This window comes from Phalacrocorax aristotelis, chromosome 2, assembly GCF_949628215.1.
Source record: "Phalacrocorax aristotelis chromosome 2, bGulAri2.1, whole genome shotgun sequence".
Classification (NCBI taxonomy): Eukaryota; Metazoa; Chordata; class Aves; order Suliformes; family Phalacrocoracidae; genus Phalacrocorax; species Phalacrocorax aristotelis.
The window spans coordinates 117,485,618-117,502,292 of record NC_134277.1 but is presented as its reverse complement, the minus strand read 5'-3'; the positions used below and the strand labels follow the sequence as shown (position 1 = coordinate 117,502,292).

At 41.9% G+C, this 16,675-nt stretch overlaps 1 protein-coding gene across 9 annotated transcripts in view; it reads left to right on the top strand.

Moving 5' to 3' along the window:
• The window catches only part of ZNF521 (zinc finger protein 521), a 237,129-nt gene that overhangs the window by 90,961 nt on the left and 129,493 nt on the right, over positions 1-16,675 (top strand). For all 9 annotated transcript variants that reach the window (XM_075084890.1, XM_075084889.1, XM_075084883.1 and 6 more), the window contains one exon: positions 3,400-6,752. In XM_075084890.1, coding sequence (XP_074940991.1) covers positions 3,840-6,752 — 2,913 coding nt within the window. In that variant the 5' untranslated portion in view covers positions 3,400-3,839. The remainder of the gene's footprint in view (positions 1-3,399; positions 6,753-16,675) is intronic.

Genomic DNA, 16,675 nt, shown 5'->3' with positions numbered 1-16,675 from the left:
CTTTATGGTGTGGCATCTTTTGTGGGGAAGGGTGGGGAGACCCAACCCGCAATGCCATTGTACACATCCTGCTGTAGCAATAGTTACTCCTAGTCCAGGTTTCTTTCTTGCTCGCTGTCCCCAGATCCATTCCTAGACAGCCCCTAAGCTCACCAGGCGCATTAGTCCATCACACACAATGTTCACACGGTGTTCAGGTTGGAGTCTGCACAGCAAAAGTCACTGCAACGAAACGTTTCCCTTGTCACAGAAGCAAGGTTTCAAGAAGTCCTTCCGTGGGTTGCTGACAGCCGACAGGCCCGGCTTTGGGAACCCTTTGTCTGAGCGCAGCCCAGGGGCCCTCCTTCCGGAGAGCGGTGGCCGGCCGCCGGTGCCCCTTCCACGCCGGCTCTCCCCCGCCCCGCCGCGCCGGGGGGGAAGCCAGGGAAATGTGGAAATGTGTTGGCTGCATTGTTAGGCTCGTACTCAGGAAAATCCTGTTGTCCTCCGCCATGCACTGTGCGGAATTCCCCCTGCCTTGCTGGTTCTTCTGTAGCTCTGAGAGATTGAGAGTTTTTCACATTTCAAGTTAAAAGGACAGAATTCGTACCTGCAAGTGGTTTGCTTTTCTCCTCTTTGCACAAAGAGAATTACTCTGCAGAGTTTTTATGGGCTCGGATTAAAAACCCAACAGCAAAGTGACATGCAGAAACATTTACATTTGCCGGTTGGAAAGTAAGAACTGGCTCTGAGCTGTAGTTACACTATTCCCCCTCCACTTTCCTTACCTTGTTTAAAAGCTAATGGAGAGACCCCCAAGCAAATGAGGAGAATTGGATGGGGGAAAGGGGCTGCTGTTGCTTATACTGTGGTCACACTCAGCGTTTGATCCCGAGCCTGCTGCCAGCCCGCTGAGATGCATGAGCCAGGGGGAATAGTTGGATAATAGGTAAAACCAGGCAGGCAGTGGCCACAAAAAGGAAGTGATTTACTACTGTGTCAGTGATGGTACGCTATTTATAACACTTACTATATATTTCTCTAAACATTTATACAATAATACATCATTTCTGTGTAGGATATACATTTTAATACTAAATTTGGTTACAAAATATGTTGCCTAGGCAGTCACAGACTATTTTTCTTCACTCAGTTGCTTGACATAAATTCCTGTTTATCTGCTGGCAGTGGTCGTATGTCAGAAGTATATTTGATTTTTAAAGAACAAAAGTTTTTTCCACTTAAAGACCTGTCTGAAAATGTTAATTTAAAAATGTAGCAAAAATTAACATCTTTTTCTTTGAATAGTTGTTCCACTGTTTTTATTGTTTCCAGTTGTAGAGTCAAACCCACAAATGGTTTTCTCATTTTGGGAACCTCAATCTTAGCCTCATGTTGAGAACATCAAAAGTCTCCTATGAATATTGCAATCATTAATGTACCAACTTAAAAACTCACCTGGCTGGTATTATTTCTGTATATGACAATGTGTAAATTTGCTTCAGTTCATAGGAAAGCATTTTAGCAGATTATAGTACTTTTGCTGGAAGGGAGCATTTTTATTTTTCATTTTTTATCTTAAAAAAACCCAAACCCCTTTGTTTTCAGGTCAAAGGCATGGTACTTGGGCTAGGATTTGGTTTTGTTATTTAAATACGTGCCTTTAGTGCAGATCCCTACATAGGTAAATACAGATACAGCTACGTGCGAGAGAGAAGAGAGAGAGAGGGGTATGTGGAATTTGTGAAACCCTCCTCTTCAAGATGTAAACAAGAGGATAAAAACCTGTGCAGTTTCCAACTTATCCTGAAAAGCATTGTGTCAATGGGCAGGCATCCAGCCATGGTGTTTGGTTGTTTTCTCAGAGTTAGATGGTTGCCATCTGGCATTGATAGTGAGATGGCGTTGTCATCAGTTTCTAGATGCAGGAAAGGAATGAATCCTCATCTGTTTCCTGTGGATAAGCAAGAGGTTGATAATCTAGTAAAATCTTGTTACCTTAAAGAAAGCAGGCTTGGAATTTGTTTACCTAATATAGGCCAGCTCTAACTTTTATGTTGGTATAGTAAATTTCTTGAGAGAAGGCTGGAGATGTTAAGAATCATATTGCTTTGCAAGCATACCTTGAGAAATATATTTTTCCAAGAGGTTTGTCCTGTCTTTTTCTGTCCTGTTACTGTAACCAGTTTTACTTTTAAAAGGAAAAAGCCCCAAGCATCGCCCCAGGAAAGTAAAAAAAGGATTGTTCAAGCATTCTTTTAATACTTTTAAAAAAGTTTTAGGTTGAGATAAGTGTGATCATTGTAGTGTTGTAGCCTACATTTAAAGCAAAAGGTGCAAAAATGGAAGAGCATATCTGTTGAAAAGAATAGTTAAAACTTGCCCTGTCTAGAGGTGAGGTAATATGGATAGCTAGTTCAGTTTATTATCTGGCTAGCATTTCTGTTTTGTCTTTTCCTTGTTACTTGTAAATCTTTCAGCTTTTACCATAATCATGTATCATTTTTCCTGTTTCCAGTTTTTTACAAGTCGCTTTTTCTGTGATCACCTCACAGTACAGGTTCTGCTGGACTAAGGAAGTTCAGCTGGCTGAGGCCTTTGCAAAAAGGAAGAAGTGGCAGGCAACCTCTTGAACTTAAAAAGGAAAAAGAAAATGCTCTTCACATCTGACCCTTTTGGAACTTTCTCATTTTCCTTGATCCTAGCTGTTAGTTTGTTTTGAACATCTAATGATCCAGCTGCCAGCTTTCAGGAACTGAATTTTGTATCATTATTGGAGAAATCTGGTTGCACTTTATTAGAGAAAACATCACTGTTTATGCTGTTGTCCTGTTCCTCCCCTGTAATTTTTCCTATTGTTGTTTAGAAAAACACCCAAGTCTTTCTCAGTAATAGCCTTTAAAAGATTTCTGTGTTCAGAATCAACTTCAAGGGAAAAAAAGAGAAAACCTGTGGCAAAGCAGGGGGAATCTTTTTATTAAATATTAGGCCTGTGGGTTGACTGTATTAATTTTAAATCATTCCTGTAATATTTTCTCCTTTCCTTTGACTCTTCAGATGCTCACATAATATGCAAATCATTTTACAATGGATACAAAAGAAACATTAAATATATTAAAATCTGCATTTTAATAAAGTTGTCAATGTATAATACATATCCTGCAACTGAGAAAGAATGATAAAAAAGCAATAAAAAGGTAATATAGGCACAGAACTATTTAATAACTTTTAATGTTTTACAGTCTGATAAAAATAAATGTGGTCTTGAAGCTGTTGGGTACAGGTGTAAGAAATATCCTAGTCTGAGTTTAATATGTTTTAGCTATTCAGGAGTCGCAGACCTGCCTTGTCCATGTGCATCTGCTATCTCCTTTGAACTTTAGGGATTAAGCTTGTGCGCATGTTTCTTTCTCGTTTCAGATGGAGTGGATGTTGAAGATGACCCCTCTTGCTCATGGCCAGCATCATCGCCTTCTAGCAAGGACCAGACTTCCCCGAGCCATGGAGAAGGTTGTGACTTTGGTGAAGAGGAAGGAGGCCCAGGGTTGCCCTATCCATGCCAGTTTTGTGACAAATCGTTCAGCCGCCTCAGCTACTTAAAGCACCACGAGCAAAGTCACAGCGACAAGCTCCCTTTCAAATGTACGTATTGCAGTCGTCTCTTCAAACACAAACGGAGCAGGGACCGCCACATAAAGCTTCATACGGGAGACAAGAAGTACCACTGCAGTGAGTGTGATGCAGCGTTCTCAAGGAGCGATCATCTTAAAATTCACTTAAAGACTCATACGTCCAACAAGCCATATAAGTGTGCCATTTGTAGACGTGGGTTCCTGTCATCTAGTTCACTGCATGGTCACATGCAGGTTCACGAGAGGAACAAGGATGGCTCCCAGTCCGCTTCCCGGATGGAGGACTGGAAAATGAAAGACACTCAGAAATGCAGTCAGTGTGAAGAAGGCTTTGATTTTCCTGAAGATCTTCAGAAGCACATTGCAGAATGTCACCCGGAGTGTTCCCCTAATGAAGACCGGTCTGCTCTTCAGTGTGTTTACTGTCATGAACTCTTTGTAGAGGAGACGTCTCTGGTGAATCACATGGAGCAGGCTCATAATGGTGAGAAGAAGAATTCATGCAGCATTTGCTCTGAGAACTTCCATACTGTGGAGGAGCTGTACAGCCACATGGACAGTCACCAGCAGCCAGAGTCGTGCAACCACAGCAACAGCCCCTCTTTGGTAACTGTGGGCTACACCTCAGTATCTAGCACCACTCCGGATTCGAATCTCTCGGTGGATAGTTCAACAATGGTGGAAACAGCTCCCCCTATACCAAAAGGTCGTGGAAGGAAGCGGGCAGCTCAGCAAGTGCCAGATATCACTGGTCCTTCGAGTAAACAGGCAAAAGTTACCTATAGCTGCATTTATTGCAACAAACAGTTATTTTCCAGCCTTGCAGTTTTGCAGATACACCTGAAAACTATGCATTTAGATAAACCCGAACAAGCCCATATCTGTCAGTATTGTTTGGAGGTGTTGCCATCTCTCTACAATCTGAACGAACATCTTAAGCAAGTCCACGAAGCTCCGGACCCAGCACTGATTGTTTCTACCATGCCTGCCATGGTGTACCAGTGCAACTTCTGCTCTGAAGTGTTCAATGACCTCAACACTCTTCAGGAACACATTCGATGTTCTCATGGATTTGCCAACCCTGCTGCTAAGGACAGTAATGCATTCTTTTGTCCTCATTGCTACATGGGATTTCTTACAGATTCTTCTCTGGAAGAGCATATTAGACAAGTCCACTGTGATCTTAGCAGTTCCCGTTTTGGTTCCCCTGTGCTTGGAACCCCAAAAGATCCAGTGGTGGAAGTGTATTCTTGTTCTTACTGTACAAATTCTCCAATATTTAATAGTGTTCTTAAACTGAACAAGCATATCAAGGAGAACCATAAGAACATTCCTTTGGCACTGAATTACATCCACAATGGAAAAAAATCCAGAGCCATGAGTCCGTTATCTCCTGTAACCATTGAGCAGACCTCTTTAAAGATGATGCAGGCAGTTGGAGGTGCTCCTCCTCGTCCTGCAGGTGAATATATTTGTAATCAGTGTGGTGCTAAGTATACTTCCTTGGATGGTTTTCAGACTCATTTAAAAACACATCTGGACACTGTCCTGCCAAAACTGACCTGCCCTCAGTGCAACAAAGAATTTCCAAATCAGGAGTCTCTGCTGAAGCATGTTACCATTCATTTCATGATCACCTCAACCTACTACATCTGTGAAAGCTGTGACAAGCAGTTCACTTCTGTGGATGACTTGCAGAAACACCTACTGGACATGCATACGTTTGTGTTCTTTCGCTGCACGTTGTGCCAAGAGGTTTTTGACTCCAAAGTCTCCATTCAACTACACTTGGCTGTGAAGCACAGCAATGAAAAGAAGGTTTACAGATGTACGTCTTGCAACTGGGATTTCCGGAATGAGACTGACCTACAGCTTCATGTTAAACACAACCACCTGGAGAACCAAGGCAAAGTACACAAGTGCATCTTCTGTGGTGAGTCCTTTGGTACGGAGGTGGAGCTGCAGTGTCACATCACTACACACAGCAAGAAGTACAACTGCAAGTTCTGCAGCAAAGCTTTCCATGCTATCATCTTGCTGGAAAAGCACTTAAGGGAAAAACATTGTGTTTTTGAAACAAAAACTCCAAATTGTGGAACGAATGGGGCATCTGAGCAGGTTCAGAAAGAGGAAGTAGAACTCCAGACCTTGTTGACAAATAGCCAGGAGTCTCATAACAGCCATGATGGCAGCGAAGAAGATGTGGACACATCTGAGCCTATGTATGGCTGTGACATTTGTGGAGCAGCTTATACCATGGAGACTCTTCTGCAAAATCACCAGCTTCGAGACCACAACATTCGACCTGGAGAAAGTGCCATAGTGAAGAAAAAGGCTGAACTCATTAAAGGGAATTACAAGTGTAATGTGTGTTCTCGAACATTCTTCTCTGAAAATGGGCTTCGAGAACACATGCAGACACACTTGGGACCAGTGAAACATTATATGTGCCCAATCTGTGGCGAGCGGTTTCCATCTCTTCTGACTCTTACTGAACATAAGGTCACACATAGTAAAAGCCTGGACACTGGAAACTGCAGGATTTGCAAGATGCCTCTCCAGAGCGAGGAGGAATTTTTAGAGCATTGCCAAATGCACCCTGACCTGAGGAACTCCTTGACGGGGTTCCGCTGTGTGGTGTGCATGCAGACAGTGACCTCCACGCTGGAACTGAAAATTCACGGCACGTTCCACATGCAGAAAACTGGAAACGGTTCTGCCGTGCAGTCCACGGGGCGCGCACAGCATCTCCAGAAACTGTACAAGTGTGCTTCTTGCCTGAAGGAATTCCGCTCAAAACAGGATTTAGTGAAACTTGACATCAATGGTCTGCCATATGGTCTGTGTGCTAGCTGTGTTAATCTCAGTAAAAGTGGTAGTCCAAGTGTCAACATCCCTTCAAGCAGTAACAGACAAGGCATGGGCCAAAATGAGAACTTGAGTTCCATTGAGAACAAAAGCAAGGCAGGGGGACTGAAGACTCGATGTTCTAGTTGCAATGTTAAATTTGAATCAGAAAGTGAACTCCAAAACCATATTCAGTCAATCCACAGAGAGCTTGTTCCAGACAGCAACAGTACACAGCTGAAAACACCACAAGTATCTCCAATGCCCAGAATCAGCCCCTCCCAAACTGAAGAGGTAACCCTTTTTTCTTTGCTCTTGACACCTTCCATTCTTTTGGAAAAAATTCCCCTTTTTTCAAGCCGTCTTGTCACTTGTCATGAAATGCTTAGGCTGAACCATGTTACATTTCCATCTATAGCCATTAGCTAGTAATTACTTGCTTCTTGATATGCCTTGCATCTTGGATTGAATTGTGCGAAATAGGACTAATTCCAGTCTCCCTAGGATGTTGTCTTCTGTATCACTGAGGAGACCTATCTTCATGCCAGCACAACTGAGATCTGGAATCTTACTCTAGCTCCCTTACGTGTTGGAATCCCCAGCTAGGAGTTGTGCTTACGGCAGAGAGCATTAATGACAGAGGAGTAGAATACAGTGAGCCAAAATGCTGGCATAAGGGGTGGATTTTTAAAAAATATTTGTGAGCAACAAATTGAGGGGATTTTTTGTAAATTGTCTTGTAGACATTCATTTTCCCCTCTTACAGCATATTTTGATCAAGTAGAAGTGCAATGCTAGCCTCAGGTAAATTGGGAAATCGGTCCTTTGGATGCAATTCCTTGTTGTGTTTTTGTTTCCATTCCTGATGAACAACATTTTGATGTCACTGAAACACCTAGTGCCTGATGATTGAAATCCCATTCATACAGCATATCTTAGAAAGTAAATACATGTTTCAGAAAAAAACTGAAGTGTCAAACTCTTGCAAGATCTCATCTGCTTCCTCAGTCACCAGTGACCGAGTAATAACACCTGTATATGGGAAGGTAGGTGGGTCGTGTACTGAGGGAAGGGAATCCATTTTATCTTCAGAAATATTACCAATAGAATGACTTAAAATTAGTATTTTAGGCATGATATCTTGCATAATGACCCCTTATAGTTCAGGAAGCCTAAACACACAGCACAAAAAAATAGCTTTTGTTTAAGGAAAGCTTTTAGCCTGTAATGGTACAAGCATGGTGCAACCCATAGCTGTGAATGTGTATGGATTCCCTGTGGCAAGGGAGCTGCTGCTCTTCCATCACCTTCCTCACTCCCTGTTTGAGAGCCCATCTGTTGGGTAAGAAATCTCTCAGCGTGTCATCCAACAGTGTTGTGCAAACTGGAGGGCAGGAGGGAGGCAGAGAGGGAGGAGGGGGAGATACATAAGGATATGTGAGCCAAGAGCTAAGTATTTGTGGAGCTGCCAAGAGCGTAGCTGGAGATAGGCTGGGAGAAGGCCGCTGAGGCAGCACAGGACCTGGAGCACCACAAAGAGGGAAGTGGAGCTGGGAGATGAGGGAGAAATACGAGGCAGGATGCATCTGCCAGGGAAGGGCCCTATGCTTTCATGAATTCTACATCTCCAGTTTGCACGTTGGGCCATGGTGGGGGGACACCTGGGGAATGGGACGTGGTGTGGAGCAGGTTGTTAGACTGAGAACCACAGGTCTAAGCAAAACCTCTTCAAAGAAGAGGGAGAAGGAATGGCTCCCATTAGGTGTGGTTCAGGCTGTTGATGGTCCTGTAGTACTGCTGCTGAGTGGGAACCACAGGATTACCAGCTACATGTTTTTGATAGATTCAGAGTCATCCTGATTTGTTTCTGTCCTCTTTCGCTGAGTGACTACTTGAAATCTCTCTTCCCGGTCATGTTGGATGCCAATTCTTGCTACCTCAAACACAATCAGAATCGTGTGTTAAGACAGTTACTATGATAAGATGTTACCAACTTGTCTTTCTCTTGCTTGTAAACTAGACAAAAAGAGATTTGGGGATCCTTTGTGATGATATAAGGCCAGTTACTTTCAGTGTCATCAGTGAATCTTCTTGTACTTGGACCATGTATAATCAGAGTTCTTATGTCTTCTTCTGTTCAGCATCATGTTCCTCTTCTTGCTCCTTTTGGTTTTTGTTTTAGAAATGTATTTAAGAAGAAAAAGCCTTTTAAACTACAGTAAGAGTTGTGAATAACATTTGCCTGCCTTCAGATCACCGTTTGCCCCGTCCCCCATTCAGAGCTTATAAACTGATTTTTCAGTGTCTATGATTCTGGTCTCCACATAAGTAACGTAGACTTTCAGATTCTTTTCTCATGGGAAGCACAAAGCTATCAAGTTTCTGCTAGAGCATTAGTACTTCTAGAAACCATAAATGCATGTTTGTAAAGTCCTGAAAGATAATTTATTTTTCTAACAGATATTACTGGTTTCAAATTGTAGTGACGCAAGCATTATAGCAATGAGAATCAAAATTGAAAGTGGCAATACGCAAAAGTTTAACACTAAATATTAGATGTCCAGGCTGAGGGAAATGAAAACCTATGCATATAACACAAACAGTAAAAGCAAATTGGATTTCTAAAATTTGTTACTAGTCAGTGACTTTGCTGCTCCACTGGAAGGAGGTTTCTTGAATTGAATGGGATGTTGAAGATGGCTACTTAAACATGCTATTTTGGGAAATTTGAACAAAAAAATATCATAATATTAAGGAGTGAAGGTTTCATTTGCATTATTGAGAGTCATGTGGTTTGAGATTACAACTTTTATATAAAGAACATTTCATTCCTGAGGCAAGAAAAATATGGAGGCTAGTTGTCAGGCTATTCATAGTGTTGAATACCTTTTGTTACTCAGTAATAGATTACAATGGTAAAAGTACTAGAAAATATCTTTTTAAGATAAAAGATAACACTAAAAAATGTCACTTCTGGCCTCTTTGCCAAGTATTCTCGTGGTTGAAGTAGAAAACTTCCCTTCTTAGCCTGTACTTAATAACAGGATAGGGCGCAATTACCTTAACATGGTATAATGTCATCAGCTGAGCTACCACCTGCTGAGCTCATCCTCCTTGTAAAGTGAAAGATGTTGACCTGAATCCTCTTCAGCGAAAGTTACCTTTCAGTTTGGATGGGAAATGATGGGCAGTGCCTCGTCACCAGCTACAATAACTCAAGGAACTGGTCAGAGCTCATTAAGCCCATTGTACTGCTGAATCTAGTACCTGTAAGCTATCACACAGACTTAAACAGGCATAGCTTTCTATTGAAAGAGCTCTAAAATTGGTAAATCTGTAACTTACTCTTTGAGCTTAATGAGATGCTAAATTCAGGTTGTAGATTTCTTGTAAAGATCTTGAATCATTGCAAGCACACTGTTAGGCTAGGATAATAATCTTCTTGGTGACAGTTAATGTTTAAAAGTGGAGAACAAAGTCTGGTATGATAGTGAATTGGGAACTAAACATCAGTCCTTTTTGTGTCACTCGTTTGCTTTGTTGACTCTGAAGAAGCTTCTTGAACATCGCTGCTTCATTTTCCTTATTCAGAAAATCAGGTTGTAGTTCCTGAAAAGTGCGTTGCCATGCTTACTTGCAATACATTTCTTGTAAAGCACTTGGAAGATGAAAAGCAGTGTTCAAGAAAAACTGTGTGGCCTTCCTTCTCTCATTCCTCCTTAATATGCTGTTGTGCACCTAATGAGAGAACTCCTGACTCAGCAGAAGGTGTGCCCTCACTTCTTAAGCTTCACAACTTCTGTACATGCAAAATCATACCAGCGTAACTGTACAATAATAGTTATATTGTTAATTGCTTATCTGGCAGGGGAGGAGGGAATGGACTCCAGCATACACCAACAGTTTGCTGCTAAAACCTACCTTACGCTAGTGTATCCTTATGTGCAATTGCACTCAGTTTGGGGTCCTGTTGGTAACTTCCAGAGTAGATGCTCAGCAAGCATAATCGCTTCTGTAAGTAGCTTAAGTTATGTATCACTTTGTTCCATGAATATGAAGCTCATGTGAATACTGTATTACCTGTGGCAATGGAGACAGTCCTTCATTAATAATACAACAACACTCTGGGTTTTCTGGTCCTGAGAAGAGAAGAAGCAGTGCACTGCCAGATTACTGCAGGAACAAAGATGATTATTTAGGTGTTGCAAAAGTCTTGCAGAAACTCAATATAGCAGAGAGTATCAAAAGTGCTGGACAAAGGAGAGAACTAGCAACCATCACACCAGCTGAAGAACAGAATAAGTGTGAATCTGGGGCTGGTCTTCTGTCCTGTTGTGGTTGTGCAGAGCTGTATGCCAGGATGGCAGGGGACACTGCGCACATCACAGCACCATTCTGGAAGGAGCCGTGAAAGCGCGGGCTGACAGTGAACTTGTGGAGACGGGGTCACAAAATTCAGATGCTGTGGATAGCTGGTGACTCCTTGAAACTCAACTTATCCGACCTCAGATGAATCCAGAAATGGTATCACCCTGGGAGAAAGAATGGAGCTCAGGTAGGTGTACTGTTTTATCATTACATTTTTTTCTCTTTATTATTCATAGGCCCTGAATCTACCTTTCTTCTCTTACTATTCCTCCCCCCTTCTCAAAACACTGCCAGACTCACAAAGACAGAAAACAGGAGCTGCCTTTTGAAGTAGCTGGTTTGTTTCAACAGCATGCACTGGGAGTCAGAGGCAGAAAGAAGAGAGAAAAGTCTGTGAGCAACCCAGAAATGTTCCCAGATGCATGCTTTTGGCAGGGCAGGCAATAGCATTTTAGCAACATAAATCACTGTGCTTTTAACTGAAAAAAATTGCACTGAAATCAATAGTCATGCATTTAATTGAAATACATAAAGAAATTAAAATAATCATCCTCATCAGCAATCCAAGCTGATCATTCTGACTACAGGATTTTTATGAATAAGCACATAAACTTGTAATGTAAACACAAGAAGTAGTACCTTGGGTTTCCTGTCAGTGAATCCAGGCCCAGAACAAGTGATGTTCATGCTGGATTTTGGATTTGGGGACACAAAAAGGTAAAGAAGGTTAGTTGCTGGCACAAAGATTTGGCTTTGAAATAGTTTGCTGAACTAATCTGTGGCAAACATTTTTCCTGCTTCTGGAGTTTCAGAATACGCTCACTCCAAAACACTGTTTTTGTCTTCTTGCATCATTTTGACATTGTTTTCAGGAAGGTATTGTTTATGATGTGGCCATATATATTTTCAGGAAGGGCTACCCTGTTTTTCTTGCCACAGTAGGCCATCTTCACATTATGCAATGCTCTAATTTCTGGTAGTACCACTGCTATGGACTGGCTGACAAGACACAGGCTTAAGCATTTTTCTTCTCTTTCTCTTCACACTTTCAGTAGTGAGCTATCAGAGTCCTCTCTGAATTTAACAAGGATGGTTTTCTTTATTATCCTGTTGATGTAAATCCTACCAAAGTAAGCAGCAAACTTCCTACCTTCTCACACACGCCGTGAAAGGAAGCCCATGTGTTGTCTGGGAGCTGCTGAACAGAAGCAAGAGCAATAATTTCAGTGAGTTTTCTTAGTTCCCTGTCCACTGATCATTAAAATCTAATGCTGTTTGTCTGTCTTGTTATTTGTCAGAGGCTTCAGATGCAGAATTTGAAGAGGCACCTTCTTCACACCTATGGAAAACTTTGCACAAGAGGAAGAAAGGATAATGTTCTCCAAAGTTTTCAAGAGCAGCAAACCAAGATTTCTATGAAACAATGCAGCAGGAGGGGTGGGGGGGGAATGCCTCCTTGAAGAAAGGCAGAACTGGGGAGGGACACAGGAATGTGGATGAAGACCTTAAGCATCTCTAGAGAGGACAAATGTAGATTCAACAAAGCTTTATGAGACAAAACATCCTGAGATGTATACTCTAACAGGTCAGCTGTGCAGCCAACTGTCCTCATGGGGCCTTCCCTGTACATGTATCTGCTGGCCAAGTGACCAGAGTAACATGCCACAATTTCCCTTTTGCGCACCCCCAGTGGGAAATTGGAATAGTGATAAGTATTTGTATTCTGACCTCAGAACTGGGTAGAAGCAACAAGAAATTTCCCATTTTTCTAGCCTGATTATCTTCAGGAACAGGACATGGGAAATCATGGCACTTCTCTTTGCCTGCTGGTTTGCGTACCTCTACAAAATTCTCTCTCTTCCCCCTCTTCCTTTGGTACTATTCTTGGCCAGTTTCAAGAAAAACTTCATAGATGAACAGGAATCTCAAAGCCTATAAAGTTTTTACAATGTTTGGGAAGAGAGGTGACCCAGCAAGTGATATAATCCAGACAGGAAAGAGGCCTTTCGGAGATCCAAACCAGGAAGATGGCTTTAACTGAAGTTCATACCTTTTTTTTGTGCAAAAGCCAATCAATCAGTCACAAGAAATGAAGGTATAAGAAACCGTGATCTGTTCTTTGTGGTGCTCACAGACCAACTTCTTAAGTGACTAAATGTTTTGGGAAGTGCTTTTTTTATCACTGCTCAATAAAGTTCTTTTATGTAACGTATGTGTTATTTGTCTCATACAACAAACGTAACACCTGAATTTGTTACTCTGTCATCAGGGAATTAAAATAGGCTAACCATTAATTTAAAATGGAAATGTAGCCCCAGTACTGCTTGTTTCACAAAGTTGTACAAAATGAACATAAACAAACCACCTGATACATAGCATCTTGTTAAAGAGTCCTCTTCTTTGACCTCCCATAGCTCTGTGGTGTCTGGTAATTGATCTTACGCCTGCCTGATTGTTCAAAACCCTTAGGTACTTTTTTTCTCCTGCCAAACCCATCTTTCATTTATTCAATTTCCTGCATTGTATTACAAATTATTGTATAAAATGTGACCTGAACTATTTTATACAATGTATTCTACTGAATATGGCAGCAAAAATGTGTCTGCTGCTAACATCCATCCTCACCATGGGACATTTCAGGACAAGAGGCAGTGGGCACAAACTGACACACAGGAGGTTCCTTCTGAACATCAGGAAACGCTTTTACTGTGAGGGTGACCAAGCGCTGGCACAGGTTACCCAGAGAGGTTGTGTATCCTTTGACATACTCACAAGCCATCTGGACATAGTCCTGCTCTAGGTGGCCTTGCTTGAGCAGGGGGCCTGGTCCAGCAGAGCCCCAGAGATCAACCTCAACCATTCGGTGATTCTGTTGTTTCCACCATCCTTTGGGCCTACCTACCAGATGTAAGTTGATGTTATCCTGTTCTTCCGTGGTGGTTAAACCTTTGTTGCTATGCTATATGGCTTCATAAGTCAGGGAATAAAAGGGTGGGACCTCTCATGATACTGAGCATCTCGGTACAGTCCTACCAATAATAATGTGCAAACCTGGAAAAAAAGCCCCTGCCTCCAGTTTTTGTTAGAGGCCTGAATTCCTAGAGATTAAAGCCTCACATGCATTCACTGATTATTCGTAATGCCTGTGAAATGCCTCTAGAGTGACTTAAAAATACAGCTACTTACAAATATGGCCATTTAAAAGTTGTTTGCTGCTTGTGTACTCAAAAACAAGGTGGGAGGTAGGAGAGTAGGAAGTATTTGTCCCCTTAGATCATGCTTCCACAGTTTTGGTATCCTGTGTGGGACAGACTTCCTCTGTTTTTTACCTATTAGCCAGATTCAGCATTCTGTGCACAAAGGCACACCTAATGGCTTTTCGTATCTGGAAGGCCACCTCTTCCTCTCTACATTTTCCAGTACGAAATGGGGTGGTTCAACAACAAAGAATGATCTGAGACTCCAAGCTTCCAGATTTCCTTCTGTACTTGTTTTTCCACAGCTACAACAGTCGTCTTTTTGGTTTCTGCTCTGATGGCTGGAATAGGTTCAGTGCCAAACTCTAGGAGCATGGCTGGCTGCATACAAAAACCTTGCAACCAGCACTGACAGTGGCCAACTTGCAATTGATCCTGTTCTGCTGCGGTGCTTCTTTCACAGGCCTAGTCAGGGAATGTCTGCATCACCTGGTGATTTTCCTGAACTATCTGTCTTAACCATAGCTCCTATAGTTTTCTTATGTTCCCTGTTTCACAGCTAGTAGTTTGTGTGATGGTGGTTGAGTGGTTGAAGTCCTGCAAACCTAGAAGTATGATGTTCTGCTCCTGAAAAAATTCTGCAATCTCTTTTTTTCTGATAGCGAAATGGTAGACTGAAGCCCCATGCAAAAAGAAATGAGCTTATTACAGGATGTACCTAAGAGGAACTGCTGAGATTTTAAGAAGTAATTTGAAAGTAGAAGATTATGAAACAGGACAGAGGGAATTCTGGGAAGTTCCCTTAATTCCCTTAGAGGAAAGCAAGTATGTCTTCGCAGGAAAAAATGGCTAGACACAAATGATTGTGGATAGCGTTGAAGACTGGCTCAGCGAAGTGCTTGTTTTGTTGGTACGCCACTTCCTTGGGCAGCTGCGCTGCCCCAGCGGAGGTTTTTCCAACTGGGCATGCAGTCAAGCATCGTTGCAATGTCAGCAGCTGTGTGCCAGCTCAGATGCTACCAGTATATTTGTTAACATTGATGTGGCCTAGGAGTATCCATACAGGGTAGTACTATAATTACAGCAGTATGATTGTAGAACTCTGTTCGTGGCATATTTCACAGTGTAGGGAAGCCTTTGTAAAACCCCAGTCTTGCCAGTGTTATGATGTGAAGCCTTCATTTGTGAAGTCCCATTGACTTTCCCAAGTGCAGAGCTAATTGCATGAGAAGGATCTAAGGGGTTTAATTCTTCTCCTGATACTTCAGTGAAAATTAATTTCTTATATATTATGTATGAGTAATATATTTCTGTTTGTACGTTAATATTAATGTTGCATATTTTTGAGCACAAGTTCTATTCTGTAGGATTAAATTATGTCGGTAAGTAACAGCCCAGAATTCTGCGGGAAAAAAGGTTGAGTTGAAAGTGGACAGTTAAGGGCAGGGGGAGGGTCCTGAGTCAACTTTGGAAAGTTAAATTAATCAGCATTAATTTTCCATAGTGTAGAAGAAAAGTGGTTTTAGTGTTTAAGTCAAACAAAATAAGGTATATGAAAAGCCCCCGATTTTGCCTTTCTGTTAAAATCCAGAGAGCTCTTACAAAATTTGTGGTGGAGAAACGAGACAAAAGAGTGTTCTCTAGTGCGTACTTACAAACTATTAATTTTATTGGGCTACATCTGTTGCTGATTGTTGGTGAAGAAAGTAGTGGCTTTATTGAATGACTGTCTCAGTATGCCTTTTTTAAAACAAAGGAAGAAAAAACAACTTTAAAAAGAAAAAAAGTCTATCAGCTTACTTAGAATATCAGCTTTTTGCATCTCAGACCTGCCAAGTCGTGCTCTACTGCTTGTGCTTTGATGCCATGACATCTGCAAAATTATCAGCGCAGTCTTGGTCGTAGTTTCTCCTTAATGTCCGTACCCACACAGCTGCTCTGATACTGAGATGCTGAATGAAAGGATGCCTCTCAATGGGTTAGCAGCTCTCTGGCTTCAGAGGGTCTCAGGCTGGCAGCTGCCTTTGATTTTAAGTGCAGTGTAAGGGGACAGAAAGAGGTGAGGATGCTGACAGGAAGTTCAGCTGCTGACAGAGTCAACCCTGGAGTCCTGAGCACTGCTCAGCACATACACTTGCAGAGCTCAGAGGCTCAGCCTCACCCAGGGTCAGCCACTAGGATAGAAGGACAGAAAGAAGCGTATTTGTTTTTCAGAACCCAAAACAAATTCAGAGTACTTAAAGCTGTTTGTGCTCATAAACTATGTAAGCCTGATACAAAGTAATTGAGAGAAAATAAATATGCAGCCATGTGCTGCCAGATTTTGGAGTCACTTTTCTGACAGGTATCTCATTTTGGTAGAGAGTTTCAAAGATGGAGAGAGATTTTAAGCATTAAAGAGCTCGAAGGGAAGAGAAGCAATTTTTAAATGTTGCAAGATGTGATTCTCTCTGTATGGGGGGATGTGAGAAATTGCAAGCTACTGCACTTCATCAGCCAGGGGAAAGAAAGGTTTGTAACTAGGAGCCATTGAAGACAGACGTGGTTAAATGCAGAATTCAGAATGTAAAGGTGAAAGAGAGAACAGCAGACCAAGACTTCAAGTGGAGTAGAGAAGGAAGGACTGTCAGAACGAACATTTGTATTTCTGCC